The 16,079-nt window shown below is 34.7% G+C and overlaps 1 protein-coding gene across 2 annotated transcripts in view; it reads right to left on the bottom strand.

The window, feature by feature from the left end:
- Positions 1-6,084: 6,084 nt before the first annotated feature.
- Positions 6,085-16,079, bottom strand: part of LOC147072311 (uncharacterized) — a 54,297-nt gene continuing 44,302 nt past the window's right edge. For both annotated transcript variants that reach the window (XM_085947450.1, XM_085947451.1), the window contains exon 5: positions 6,085-9,496. In XM_085947450.1, coding sequence (XP_085803576.1) covers positions 9,273-9,496 — 224 coding nt within the window. In that variant the 3' untranslated portion in view covers positions 6,085-9,272. The remainder of the gene's footprint in view (positions 9,497-16,079) is intronic.

Raw genomic sequence — 16,079 nt, 5'->3', positions numbered from 1 at the left:
CACTATTAAGATCAAGAATATTAATGACCTTCAAGAAGATATCCAGCAAGCAATGTCAGTGTTTTCCTAGATATTTTTTTTCTATTGACTTTGCAGTACCTTGGGAATCTTGGCTACTTTCTGAGGAAACTTCATAGCATATTATTTTTATGAGGAATATATTATTATGTTAATGTTGAACTACTCATTTTTTTTAAATACACATATTATTATCTTGATAAATTGCCGCGGGATTCGAACTTGCGATGCTGGTGTTTTGTCACTACTCTATTTATGGCACAAAGGGTTATTTATTTATTTTAATTAAATTCTAAAATTTATTTAATGTCGACGGGGTTGGTTCAAATAAAATTTGTATAATGGGATACATAAACGATGCGGGCAAAGTTTTCCTTAAAATTAAGCCAACGAGAAATGGGTACCTACTGCCGGCTGTTTTTTTAAGAATATACCAATAAATGCACATAGTGGGTTAACAATTTGGTTGACGATATCGAGAATATTGAAGTAAAACCTAATTCTATAAAGACAGCGCTTTTACCGAGGTTACTGGTAAAGCTATAAGTCCGTTCACATTACATATTATTCATCTGTAGCAAACTTTATAGTACTTGTGCTATAAGATTTTTGATAGATAATATATAAAATACCTTGCATTTGTTTAAAAGCCTAAAATGTTATTTTTGCAGTTATCATCATTATATCTATGAACAATCAATCGAATATTATTACAAATGTAGTGACGTCCCGTGGAGGTAGGCAGTTAATGTTTTGTATAAGGGCGGCAAACGAAGAAACGAATAGGTATAAATATTACAAATTTTGAGAGCCGTGGCGGTTTTCAATAATGCAGATGATTTTATAGACTTCTTAGTTTATATTTTAATCAAACCATAAAAAATCATGACAATACTGCAAAATGGTATCACAGAAAATTTAAGCTAATTCCAAGAAATGACAATGGTTATCGTAATATGGTGCTACCTGTTATTTTCTTCGAGGTGGACGAACCGTGCTACGACCATGCTTATAGCATGGTAAAACTTATTACGTTTCCAATCGATATAATATATTTATTATGTTCGAGACCTTGCTGTAATACAGTCCACAATATCCATATGGGGCCCCCACATCCCAAAGCGGGCCCCCAGGCTAGGATGTTTGGCGGGCCCCCTACATATCGCTAAGGCTAAGTTAGTATGACGCACTGTAGTAGCTTTTCCAAATGGTGTACGCAGTAAAATTAAGGTGTATTTTTAGCGTTTTTTTATATTTTTAATATGTACATCCATTTCAATTATGGAGTTGCCGAGTGTCGGCATAGAGTAAAAAATTGCATCGTACAATCATATATTTTTAATTAATAATAGCATTGCATGAAAATAGCGCCGCAGGCGACTTTTTTAAACTCTTTTTTTTTTTTTTAGAATTATTAATAACCATATCCTTGCTTTTTCGTACAAGGTGGTTGTTAGTAATTTTGAACAATCACAAACACCCAGGCTTTGAGAAAAACACATAAATATTGTGTTGTCTTGACCGGGAATCGAACCCAGGAACTCTCGGGTGGAAGGCAAGCGCCTTACGCACTGCACCACGAGAGCCGCCTCTTTTACTTTTTAAACTATTCTAGCAAATTTGTGATGTCTGTTTATCTTACTTATTTGGTTGACTCGTCACGCCGGGCCCTACCTGAGCCCGGCCCCCCAGGCTAGAGCCCTGTCACCCCCCCCTTGTGGGGGACATTATAATATCCCTTATTATGTATAGCGTAGTTAGATCGTATTAAAAAATTTCGAATTTTACATCACTGAAATTTCTTACATTATTTACATTTACATTATTTATATTTACTTATTTACATACATACCATCCATATTATAATCATCTTATACATATTATATATTATAATCATCTTAATTAACTAACTTTGAAGACCTCTCTTCTTGAGTAGAGTTTGACAAAGAAAGAGGTCAAAAGATTGGAGATTTTTTTAAACTTACAGATCAGACACTGTGAGACATAAAATGATGTCATCAAAATAAAATTGTCACTGAATCTAAACAACATTCTCATTTCATGTAATTATCTAGTATCTGCATACATTGTTTGCGGTGCTTTATCGATAGAACTTTATACTGGAATAGAAGGCCAAGAAGAACAAAGTCTTTAATCTTTATCCTCAGCTAAATCATAGCGTGCCTACCACCCGAGAGGTCTTTGTTGTCTTGAAGAATAAAGAAGACCCATTTATTTAATATCACGTTAAGTAAGTGAATACTTTCTCACGGAGAAGACTCGTATCTTTGAAAAAAAAACAAACCGGCACAAAAAGATTGTTACTTATTTAAAAATTTGTTAATTGTTACTTGTGCCAAAAAAGTAATCAGTGTGTATGTGGAGAAATGAGTCCAAACTGTATAATTTCGCCAAGTAAATGGGAAGTGAAATATTTTAATGATCGTTTGTTAGAGCACTTATTATCATGACTGAATGTGGCGCATTGTTTGAAGATTTTGGTTTTACTAATATCCAACAATTTATGTGGCACAAAAAAATCCATAAATATATGAACGCAAAAAAGGTGAAGCCTTTATTTCGCTTTACTGTGTTGCAATACCATAGTGCCCGACTATGTTTCGAGAAACTATGGGAGCGAGTCTATCTAAAACTCCACATTGTTGTTCAATGTGTGTTTGATCCAGAGCAAAGACCTAATTTGTAATATGTATTAGGTACACCCACTCTAAAGAGACTCGTATCATCCATTATAATCAGTTTATATTTCTAATGTAGGTAATTAAAACGTTTTTCTTTGTATCTATACGGAAAAAAATATACGTAGGTAGGTATGTTATAAAAAATAATACAGTAAAAAAACACGATACACCAAGGATTTCAATCTTCGATTTCATATCACGGAATTAGACAATTTTTGAATGACATTTTGATTTATTTTTTTTTAATTTTGGTACCAAAATATTATTTAATTTAGATAGGTGTTTGAGAAATATATGAATAGGTTGGAACTAGAGTTGGGTTTCGGGAATTTCCCAATGGGAATTCTCGAGATATTTTCGAGATTTTCCATCCCGAATCTCGAGAATTGAAATTTTTAACATTTCGGGAAATTCCGGATCTCGAGAATCTTTTCTCGGGATTCGGGATTTCTTTATTTTCAAATATTAATTGAAAAAATGAATTTCCATATGAAAAAAGTGGACAGAAAACACAAAACGATCAAAGACTGATCGGGGCAAAAGCCAACGTCGACTCAAAATGAGCGCAATTTTTGCAACATCAGAGAATTTTGTGTCTCAAAAGCGTACGCGATTGTCAGTCTGTGTTTTTTGAAATTCTATTTTAATAAGTTTTGAATTATTTTTGTTTTCCTACTTTAATTTTGTTTGTCTTCTTACATGAATAAAAAAAAATCATTTTTTTTTGGAATTTGTCTGTTTTTACACTGATTTTAGGATTATTAAAGGTTTATTTTTTAAATTTCCCGACATCTCGAGAATTCTCGAGAATTCTTTTTTTGAAATCCCGAATCTCGAGAATAAAAAATTTCATCATTTCGGAAAATCACGAATCTCGAGATTGAGATTTTCTCGGGAAATATCCAACTTAGTTGGAACGTACCTACATAAATTCAGTGTGCCAAAATCGAGCGGATGTGGAATTGCAAACCCTAGTAGGTACACTTTTTATATACAATGGAAATCTATGTAGGTATGTGGGGTTGTGCATGTAAGAAAGTCTAGAGAATAATTGGCTATGCTAGTAGATATTAGATTAGCATTGATGATGTTATCGATAATCTTATTTTTCACCAGATTTTCAAAGAAAATATCTGCGAGGTAAATTTCTCAGAATATTACGTTAATTTTGCCAACGGTAGGAATATATTATCTGATGCGGTTGCAAGACATAATAAACAATGGAAAATGGCGGTTAGAACATAGGCATTTCGTATTTCCCGCGCAAAGTTTAATAACCCAAATGAAAATAACAATGGATAAGAAAAAATACTACTGCATATTTGGCGAATTATTGCCACGTATAAACGGGTTTCTATTTATCTTGTCTTAAAACTAGATAATATTGGGTAAACAATTTTCCATTTCCAAGTTATGTCAATTAAATACAAAGTATGTACTGTTACCGTCGTAATAATATATCTGTGATATGTGAACCGATGTATTATTGTAATCGTGATTGACCAAAGCAAAGCCAGATTGATTTCTGTCTGCCCTCCAGCGAAGGCGGCTAACATAGTGGGTTTTCATTAGTACACATAATAGGAGATTAGTCGTCCTTCAACAAGCATCCGATTCAAAATATGTCTTCTCTAGATTTTTTTTTTTTTTTGGAAGAGAGCATGTTGTAATCTCGAGTTCATTTTCAATAAATTAAAAGTCAATTCCATAACCGTGTATAACTATCAGCCAGTTTGATTTTTGCGCTGCCCTCCAGCGAAAGCGGCTAACATAGTAGTTTTTTCATTCTTACACCTAATAAGAGATTAGTCGCCCATCAACCGAGCTATCAAGCATCCGATTCAAAATATAACTTCTCCAAACTTTTTTTTGGAAGAGATCATGTTGTAATCTCGAGCCCTTTTCAATAAGTTAAAAGTCAATTCCATAACCTAAATAATTATCATATAAACATGCTTTGTTGAATGTGTACATTAGTATCGAAATAAATGTGTTTGGTCCGCATGCATATGTAATTCTAACTGCCGTACATTATCATGTAGTAATAAGACATGGCTTTGACATGTATATCATTGTGCAAATGTGTAAGTAGTGTTTGTAAAAACTGTGATCATGATACTTTACTTAAAGCAGTTTGAACACTTGACTTGTTGTTTCTTTTTTTTTAATAAAAATGTGTACTTAGTGTGGTTAGTGGTTATCGTTATTTAATTTATTCACCCACCTATATATGCAACCTACGCTGTTTCTGGATTAACCATAATACTAAAACTAATGTCATATGCATAGATATAGTAAAGAAACCAATCTGGGTGATTTTATACAAAAATGCTACTAAATAAAATAATTTAAGCCATGGAGGATACTAAGAATCGATAATTTTGATCACATTGCACTACCCGCTATTTTATTTTTTTCAAATGGGACGAACCGTCTACGACCATGCCGATGGCATGGTACAATTATTGCATTTTCAATCAATCCCTGATTCGGTCTTGGTTTTATTGAAGAATTCAGAACAATTTTTGGTGGGTTATAAGAAAAAAAATTAAAACCTCAATAAAAAAAAATTGACCACTAATATCGCCTGGCAACATCGACATTAAATATCTTGGTGACCCCTAAAACCTATTCCAATTGTCAGAATGCGTTCCGCATATTATGTATACGAGAAGTCTATGGGATCCTGCACTAATTGGCATGCTTCTTCTTCTGCGATTTTTTGTTCATTAAAATATTCTAAATAATGATGGTGTGACTCGACTGCATATATTATTAATATCTATAGTAATTAAACAGTTATAAATAAAATTCTATATAAATGTGAATGATTTGGTTCCGGTTCAAGTCGACCATGTTATGTGTCAATGATGGCCAATGTAGGTATGTAGTAATACCATCCATTTATAAAATAATTGGCTGTCTTGCCAATGTTTGTCCATTTCATAATTTATGGAATTGAATGATTCAGTGAATGTGAAGTTGTGTTGACATACTAGCGGCTTTTGGCAGATGCGGTTTATAACAGTCTGAAGTATGTTACATTAATTTTTAAATCTTAACTGTTATACCATACTTAGTCTACATGTAGAATATAAACATTTTTAGAAGGTACATATATTCCTTGAATTACGTCTGAGTTACGGTTCTGTACTTAGGTCGTCAGTCGAGTTCCATTCAAATAGTAAATAATTTAACTGAAATAATATTTTCACAACTTTCAATCAATAACAATTGATTTAGTCGAAAAAAAAGTGTAAAATGTCGTATGTCGAAAAGTCGTCAGGTCGTAACTAAAGGAATACCAGTACAGCCATATTATTTTAATTAGATAAATAAATGTTAGAAATAAAATAATTTGGAACAGTTTTACAAATATCATATTTAATCATCAAATAAATACATAGTGTTAAAACATCTCTCATAATAATACGTCCTATTATAAATTATTCTTGGTAAGTTATTAACAGTTACAAAACTGTTTCTAAGCAAGAACTTATGAAGATAAAGCTTTTTTTTGTTGGTAATAATGTATTGCGTATAAAATTAAAAATGATTCGCGTGATGGCTTAATTTATAATCAGTATTGCCATGCGTAAAATATAACAATCCACTTATCCCTAATCAAGAATCTCACATACCTACATAAGCACAGAAAAATTTGCTATTGTTTAAATTTTTATTAAATAATATTAATCCTCTTTAAAAAATAGCGTGGATTTCACAATGTCTGAAAGCATAGCATGCAATTTTCATGCGCCGGTAATTTTACGTTTTGACGTTGTACATAAAACACGAAGCGTTCAAAAATCGGCCACGTTATTAATTAATTTACTGTAAAAATGAAATTGATTAAATTTACTCAATAATTATGGACACTAACTTACGTACAACATTTCAAATAGTAAACACATCAGTGCATCATGTTGCAACAAGCACTTTGAACTGTATCGAAAGTCACTTGCTTCATAGGCCCGTTTCAAACGGGACACCGGTGTCGCGCTCGATATAATATAGCAGGCCTTTGTATTCGAATAAAGGGGTCTTTGTATTATGAACGCCCCAGAGCTAATGTGTCAACGCATAATTTCGCGATATAAATTAGAACATAAAACTGGCTACGTTAAAAAAAAAACAAGTGTATCGGCGGCTTGAGAATGTAGCGGCTGACGGAAAAGTGTACCGGACACGCGTTGAAATATAATACAAAGGCCCATTTATTCAAATACAAAGGCCTCCTATATTATATCGAGCGCGACACCGGTGTCCCGTCTGAAACGGGCCATATAGTCACGTGGGTGTCAATTTATTATATTATTGTGTTAATAATATAAAGATTTTCTATTGATTGGTACCTACTTTAAATGTTTATCATTCGAAAAGTGGGCCATGGGTTAAAACTGGGGTGCACCATTGCATTAACAGAACGAAACTTTTCAATTTGCACCCTTATTGCAATGTTTGTAGATTTATTTTTTGATTAGGTACATACAATAAGCATTGTATTATCATCAGGCATCCATTACGCTGAGAATAAGATATACATGTTGTAAATACATAGATGCCGATTTGTCCAGATGTCTATGTAATGTAATGAATCATTTAGGCCTTATCCAGATGGCGCTTGTCTCATCGCGGTTTGTGCGCGAGTACCAAAAATGTGCTGCGGCCATATAACGCGTTTCATTTAGCAGTGAACAAGCTAAGTGACGTAATTTACATAAAAAAAATCAAGCGTGAGTGCATGAAGAAAGACTGCAACTCAGTCGTAACACACGGCTCCTGAGATTTAATATCTCGCTTTAATTAATTTAATACTGGCAAGATATATTACTATAGGTGTACAAGCTAGGTAATAATTTATTTTGAAATGGTCAAAATACTGTCGTTTCGAGAGCGAGGCGTTCATAATTCATTTTGAAATGGCTATAAACGTCCCGTTGTCGAGAATCTAGCGAGTGCTTGCACTTGTCGCGCGACAGATGATACGCTACGAGTGCATGTGGGCGGCTCAATCAGGTCAAATGTACCTGGAATGCGCACGCGTAACAAGTCGCACGTTCTTAGTGTACAAGTGAAATGATTGTGCCATCTACATGCACTCGCAGGGTGTCATCTCTGGCGCGACAAGTGTACGCCATCGCGAGACTATCGACAACGCGACGTTTATTATTACGAATTATTACGACCGCCTCGCGCTCTAGGCAAGAGTTTTTATGGCTATTCCAAAATAAATTACGTCATCTAGCTTGTATACTGCCGAAAATATATCTTGCTAGTTATCACGAAATATAAACATCTCAAAGGAACCGTGTGTCCCAACCCAACTTCTTCACGTCTTTTTTTTCGCGCTTGTTTTTTTATGCCCACTCAAAAATTAATTACGTCACCTGGCTGTTTCACTGTCAAATTAAACGCGTTATATGGGCCCAGTACATTTTTGGTATTCGCGCGTAAAGCGCGATATGACACGTGCCATCTGGACAAGGTCCAAGGCCTTACGAGGTTCCTAATAATCTTCAGAAAAGACGCCTCCTTTACTAAGTATTTGTAGTAATTGCTAATTGTGTGCACCTATATGAATTTAATAAAATATTTATTTGTATGTATTTAATTACTCTGACAAAATGCCTAGGTACTACGTGAAAATACAATACGAATGTAGGTACCTCTGACACTGGACCTCGTGGCCTGTTGTTGTAGTGTTAAAAAGAGTAGCATAAATATAATATTGTATATATTATAATACTTTTGTGTTTTTTTATATTTATATCTAAGTATGCTGGCATCGAATATTGTGTATCAAATCTCAAAGCGATTTATTAGAAGTAAGTTGATAAATTATAAGCGGTTATATTTTGGCGAAGCAATCAAGCCTTTTTTTGCAAGCATTCGTATCTTTTTTTTTTGTTTTTATATTCGTCTAAGCAATATTATGTCGAATTGCATTGGACATAACTGTAAGTAAAATCTTTCTGTTTTGACTGTGTTTTCTTTGGTGGCTTAATCTTATAAGTATGACAAAATATATAATACAATCATATTATTAATATTACACGACATAGGTACCTATAAGTTATATTATTATTTATAAATTTCACAATGGATATTAATTTATTCCGTAAGCACAACAAAATATTATAAAATATGCAACAAGCAGACCAGGATATTAATGATGTGGCTTATATTCTAATAGTTTTTTTTATTTGTGTTAAGTTTCTTTGACATTGTTTTCCATAACTATGGAAGAAATGAAGTTACTTTATTTACTTATAATTTAGAAAACAATTATTTATATTGTATTAAATGACCCAAAACAAAATCAGTTTAAAAAAAAACAACAGACCCGAAGCTCATAATAAAATAATTGTAACATAATAGTAATCCAAAGTGTTATGAATATCTACTTTCTACTACAATAGTAATATGTTGTCTTAGTTTAATATTAATCGTTATATTTTCACTTTTCCACTTTTTATTTGATAAAAATTCAAGCACTATAAGCAGTCATATTCCTAATCATGTTAAACACTTTGATTAGGGAGTCTCCCGTCACCTGGGTGGCGGTTTACTTGGTCTGGGAGGCGGCGATCCATCGGGGGTGATTGTCGGAGTATGCGCGGGGGTGATTGACGGCGTCTGCGCAGGTGTTGAAGAGGCTCTGCGGCGCACCTGGAGCCTCACGTCGCCGCGGCGGACGTCTCTGAACAGACGGACAGCCTGGGCATGCGTCAGGCCGCATGCTGCTACCCCGTTTACAGTTATAACCTCATCACCTGTCAATAAAAAGCAAGCAATTAGATGTCAAAGTACAATAAATGCAATAGGTTCTTTGTTGATAAAATTATAACAATAATAACGTCGAAATAATATTGTAGGTTTTATTATAGTACGAAGGTACTCATACTTATTAGTGAATGAGTCTCAGTATACAGAGAGATTGGCGAGCGTTGGGAGTGACCGACTGGGGATGAAGAGCAGGGTACCAGATATACGAGGAGTTTGAGGCGGCTAAGGTTCATCCCGGGCTCCAAAGAAGAAAAAGTAATAGTTGACATAGGTACAATGGACCAACGCTCAACATTTCCAATCCGAGTGTGAGAAAAGTATAATATATAACAGGGTTGGCGAACCTTTTTACGTGCGCGTGCCAAATTTTCCCAAATATTATTTATCGACTCTGACGTGCCGAAAAAATAAGGTTTTTAAGAGGTTTATTGAAAATGTTTAAAAATTATAATTGAGATCTTGAGGTTCTATTGTCCACCATATTTCTAACCGAAGGCATATATTTTATTATTTAGATATGTTTTTCCTTGTTTTCAAAATTTTAAAAGAGATCGTGGGAATATTTTACCAAGCTTATTTCATATATTCCCCATCACTGAACGGTTATCAATTGTTAGCAATTATGTTTTAGGCAAGACAACAAGCAATAGCAATACTGTTAATGGCAGTGTTGCCAGCTTAAAAATGTACCTATAAGTGAACGGAAAGATGTAATATAAATGAGAAGTCTGGAAATACTATGTACAAAAAATTGGATTTGTTAATCGTTATAATAATTAATCGCAGCTTAATTTTCGTACGTGCCACTTCCGGCACGCGTGCCATAGGTTAGCCAACACTGATATATAACTACATACTTACACACTTACAAAGAGAAAAATAACACTTCTATATTGTAATGTATTTTATAGAAACCTACATGAAAACAGTTAGGTATGTGAATTGTAAGTTTTCGAGTTAAGAAAGACAGTTCCTAGATTCGTGATGCTACATAAAAGGTTGAAACTATCGCCAAACTATTGCACTAATTCCATTAATTTTATCTTGGTTTATAAATGCATAAACAGTCCAATTGATTCCTAGAACCCTCTAAATAATTTATATTAATAAATCTATGTTTTATAGTTTCTGTAAATTTTGATTAGGTACTCGTACAATACGATTTTCAAGAAGACTAAGGAAATACATTAATATAATTTTGGATCCTAATCAAAATTGAGCGATTGATGAATTGCTTTTCGAGTCAATGATTTCTAAGATGTCGTTAATCCTTACAGAATTTATTGGTGAATTATTTTTCAGATAGGTATGTATCATGAGAATAAAAACAAGTTTTTCTAGGTATACCATCTTATCTTTATGAGAACTATGCAAGACTATAATAAGAGATATTGACGCGGATGTTAGGATTAATAACAATGTTATGTAGATATAAAATCATGGCTATTGTTCCCACACGACCGAATCACTTCCTTCGAAATAATTATGAATCATAAATAAATTTATGCATGACACAGAGAGCGTGTATTAGCATACATAATGTGACATAATCAATAATATTTAATAATACATAATAAATAATAGTTAATAATAATAATACTAGCTGTACCTACCTAAGTAGGTATACGTATACAATGACTGGATCAGAATATAAACTTGTAGTTAAAAGAAGATAATACGACAAAAATAAATAAGAGAAAGTAAGAAAAATATACTACGTACTTCACAAACTAAAATAAGCAAAGTGTAGATACCTACTTCTGAATTACTTAAAATATGTAAGCATCTAGTTGATATGGGTAATTATTATTACTTCTAATATACAAAAAGATGTACAGAAGAGTTATCATGTTATCAATTAAATCCAATCTAATCTTAACTAACTTAGCTGACATAATTATTATGTACTTATAAAGTTAGGTTATGCCTTCATATATATTTTTTTTACGTAAATAATGATTTACTTGTGCATATGTTTAAGTTCCAACGAGAAGAGAGTAATTTTATTTTTATACAATGTCTCAGGTATGATTATTCTCAATCCGTAATAAAAACATAATGTTAAGAGCAAAATGAATTAAAACTACTAAGTGGTAGATAGAATGGTAGAAATTCCTCGTCTACTTTTTGTATAAAATCGTAACAAACGTTTATTGGTTCCAATTGTCCTGGCGCCCAGTTGTCCCATTCCCTGACTGTTATCCTCGCCACAACCGTCATGCCGAGTAGATTATTCGACGTTGTCAAAAATCAAAATTGTCGGATTTGGGGCGATACCAATCCACACGAGATACACCAGCACCAAATGCATCCGAAAAAGTCACTATTTGGTGCGGATTTTGGTCTGGCGGAATCAGTGGCGCACCCAGGATTTATTATTGGGGGGGGCCCAAGGAGGAAAATGTAAATTAGTCCCATAGGCTCTTTTTCTTCTTCATTTAAATATTTTTAGATATTTTCACAATACACGGCGGCGATATATTTGTACAGTTTCTCCTAGTTTTTATTAAATTGGAGGCATAGTTGTGGTAACCGTTGAGCGTGTCATCAGCGACTGGCGGATTGGAAGTGAACAGCGACCATGCTGGACATGTGTACCTAGTATGCTAAAAGATTACTTAAATAATATCGGCTGTGCTACCCGCTTGGTCTAGAGCAGTGTTTCCCAAAGTGTGGTACGCGTACCCCCTGCGGTACGGGAAGAGTTTGGTGGGGGTGTGCGCTGCACCGGGTTATGGCTACGCCTGGTGCAACAAGCATTAATACAATATCCATGCTAGAAGGTTTATCGCATGCGGAAGAAGAGCAATTGTTGGAATTATTAACTTCAGACGGATTCTTGCAAAATAAATATAAGGAGTGTACTTAAACATCATTTAGGTTGCAAATGCAATATGTGTATCCAGTTTTAACAGAGACATTCCTGAAATACATATTGCCTTTTCCAACTTCATATCTATGTGAAGTTGCTTTTTCAGCATTTGTAGACATTACGTAAAAAAGGAACAGTCTTTCGGGTGTGAAACCGGACCTCAGATTAAAATTGATTACCAATGAATGTTATTTTTTATAATATAACTTTGATTTATATTTTATTATGAATGAATTTTATTCGTCGTTTATTATTATTTTGTTTATGTACTACAAAAGAAATATATAAATATATTTTGATTGTTATTAAAGTACTTGTATGCATTTTTCTCAGTGTTACGAAAATTATAGAAGGGGTACACAGATGTCGAAAGCTTGGGGAACACTGGTCTAGAGAGCTACAATATTTATGCCGAATTTCACCGAAAAAAATGTTTTTTTGATTTACACCACCATCGTAGTGGGTGTAGTCGTTCTTTTCGACGAATGTTTGTCGTAGATTTTTGGTTTTTCAATATTGAGGTTTCAACATATTAATCGAAAATGGACAAAAAAGTATTATTGCATTTAAATTATACACAACCTACTCAATACAACACAGCCTAATATCTCGCTTATCGGTCTTTTGTCTATTGCACTCGGTGTACCTACACCATGGCCCCCACATCCTGAAACGGGCCCTCAGGCTAGGGCAGTGGTCGGCAAACTGCGGCTCTTTGGCCCCTTGAGTGCGGCTCTGCCACAGATGCTCTCTGCCATATTTGACATGGCTACAAAGAAGAAGCAAAGAAAATGGAAGAGGATAACCGTAAATGTAATGTTGAATAGACCGAGACTTCGCGTTTATTCAAAACTTAAATGGCTTACCGACCTGTATTTATGTCTCGGGAAAAATTGGCGCATTGCAATTTAGAAAGATACAACTAAAAACTCGTAATTTTGCGCTAAATATTCTGTAGATGATGCAAGGAAGAAAGCAGCTGAGGAGAAGAGTCAAGAAAAATAAAGTTCTGTATTTAATTAGGTACTGAATAAAATCTGTCAACAATGTTAATATTGCAAGTTTTGTGGTTAGTAAAAAGATTTCCAAGAGAGGAGATCAAGGGTAAATTAAGAAATCGATTTATTGATGATAACCTGGAATCGTGCTTAAAATTAAATCAACAACATACGAACCTGACTTACCCAAACTTTACAAGGAGATGCAAGGCCATTATTCACATTGAGTTTGTCACATTGTCATGATTCAATTTTATGGATACCTGACTTACAATTTAATTTTTATTAATAAATAAGATCATTATTACGTGTGATATTCAGTTTTATTCAGTGTACCTACCTATAATTTAATTAGGACTTAAAACTTTAACTAAAGTAAATTAGCAGTTTACCTACTTACTACCTACGTATATAATTTAAGTTTAAGAATTTTGCCTCTCAAAAGAAATCTCAATCGTTGTACTGTTGATATTTGGCTCTATTGACTAATGAGTTTGCCGACCACTGGGTTAGGGTATTTGACGGGCCCCCTATCCACCGCTTAGATTAAAGGCAGTGTGAAATACTACATTAACGTTTTTCAAATTGTGTTTTAGTTCAAATTGAGGGTACTTATACATTGAATTATTGGCGATTTTCAATACATCTACTTTAATAATGGAGCTGTCGAGTATTGACACATAATAATCAGAAAATATATTGGTCCATTATATAAATTAAAATGTTCATAGACCTGAAGTATAATAGCGCCGCAGGCGACTTTTTTTTACTATTAAGGATAATTTATGATGTGTGTTTATCTCACTTATCTGGTCAACCCGACACGCCAGGCCCCCCACAGCCCGGGCCCCCAGGTTAGAGCCCTGTCAACCCTCCCCAGCCATGACCTATACCACTCCGGAATTCGGGTGGACACCGAGAATTTCATTAGGGAACGGGTTTCTAAAAAAACCTGACATTGGTGTTTCGAAATTTTTGTGTTAGAAATTAAAATCTAAGAAATTTTACTAAAAAGGGTGCTGGAGAATTACAAATCATTTTTTGCCGTGTTGTTTGTCTAAGCCCAAGGTATAGTTTATTGGCTTTCGATTTCAATGTGTAAAATCATTCTGATGATTTTCATATTTTGGGGGGGGCCAAGGCCCCCTGGCCCCCCCCCTGGGTGCGCTACTGGGCGGAATCATCGGTCCGTACTTCTTCCAAAACGAAACTGGCATTGCCATAACCGTCAACGGCGAGCGGTACTGGTCGATGATAAGCGACTTCTTGTGGCCTAAAATGGATAATAATATGGATACCGATAACATGTGGTTCCAACAGGACGGCGCCACGTGCCACACAGCGCATGCCACGATGGACATTCTGCACGAGCGATTTGAGGGCATGGTTATCTCGCGCGGCGGCGGCGTGAACTGGCCACCGAGATCGTGCGATTTAACGCCTTAGCGATGGTGCCCACAGAACGCGTCGGGCGCCGCAATCGCGCAAAATTTCTACAAGTGGCGCATAAATCATTGAAAATACAACGTAATCAAATACGCCAGCGCCCACTGGATATGGCGACGCATTCATCGTTTTTTCGCGAATCACCGCTTCTCGGCGATACGAATGAAAGAAAATACAATGAGTCCATTCATTGAACACAGCGAGCAAAAACATGCTGCGCGAGGCATCGTCGATCGACGGGCGGAAAGCAATTATTTAATTACAGAGAAGTCATTGTTTTATTTTATTGCGTGTTCAGTTTATCGCTGGTTGAATAATGTCATCGTAAATTTTAATTACAAGCCCCGAAATAATATAATATTTTTATTGCTTTGTTATGAGAGGCGCTGTAATAGTATTTATTTTGTGCTGCTTGGGCCGCTTATAACATAGGTGAAGGGTAATGCGCGGGAAGAGACGTGTGATTATGGTTATGAATAAACACTGCATTCGCCGACTTCGCGCGCCCGACGCGTCTGTGGGCACCATCGCTTAGACTTATTCCTCTGGGGCTATCTTAAATCGCATGTCTAAGCGAATAAACCACAAATTGGTGCCCTAAAGTTAACATAACGAACGCCATACAGCAAATTCAACCAAATTTATGCGACAAAGTCATCAAAAATTGGACCTCCCGAATACGTGCCACCAAGCAAAACCGCGGTGGACATTTGAACGACGTTATATTCCATACTTAATGTCATAAAATATTCTTTCAAATAAAAAAAAAATTGAGTGGATATCTCACACACACCTTTTTTATTAACATTTAAATATCGAGCGTCCTTATTGAAAGACCCAATACATATTATAACTATTACACGGATTACCATGACGAAATAATTGTACTATAAAGATTAGACAACGGGCCTTACTTTCTTATAGAGTTCATTATATTGTGCAAAGTTCAACACATCAGACATTAGTGGACATTACCCACTTCAAATTTAACGGATTTGTATTAGTCACTGTTCCATTTATAAGATGTTTATGCCCAATATAAAAAAAATATAAGGAAAGTTAGCAGTACATAAAACAGTAGCCTTTGACTGTAGTAGGTACTCACAAGCATGTGTAATCCGTTATGAAATGACTTTGAAGCCGTTATTTAGGTTAAAGAGTAATGTTTAATGTCACAATATAGTATGTATACATTTTCTAGTATGGTAACGTATTTTAACACATGTTTTATTGTGTTTTTTTCTAACATCGCGA

Source organism: Rhyacophila brunnea, unplaced genomic scaffold (assembly GCF_057557595.1).
Source record: "Rhyacophila brunnea isolate RB1 unplaced genomic scaffold, BYU_Rbru_1.0 scaffold_2, whole genome shotgun sequence".
NCBI lineage: Eukaryota > Metazoa > Arthropoda > Insecta > Trichoptera > Rhyacophilidae > Rhyacophila > Rhyacophila brunnea.
Note: the sequence above shows the minus strand (reverse complement) of the source record. Positions and strands in the feature narration are given on the sequence as shown.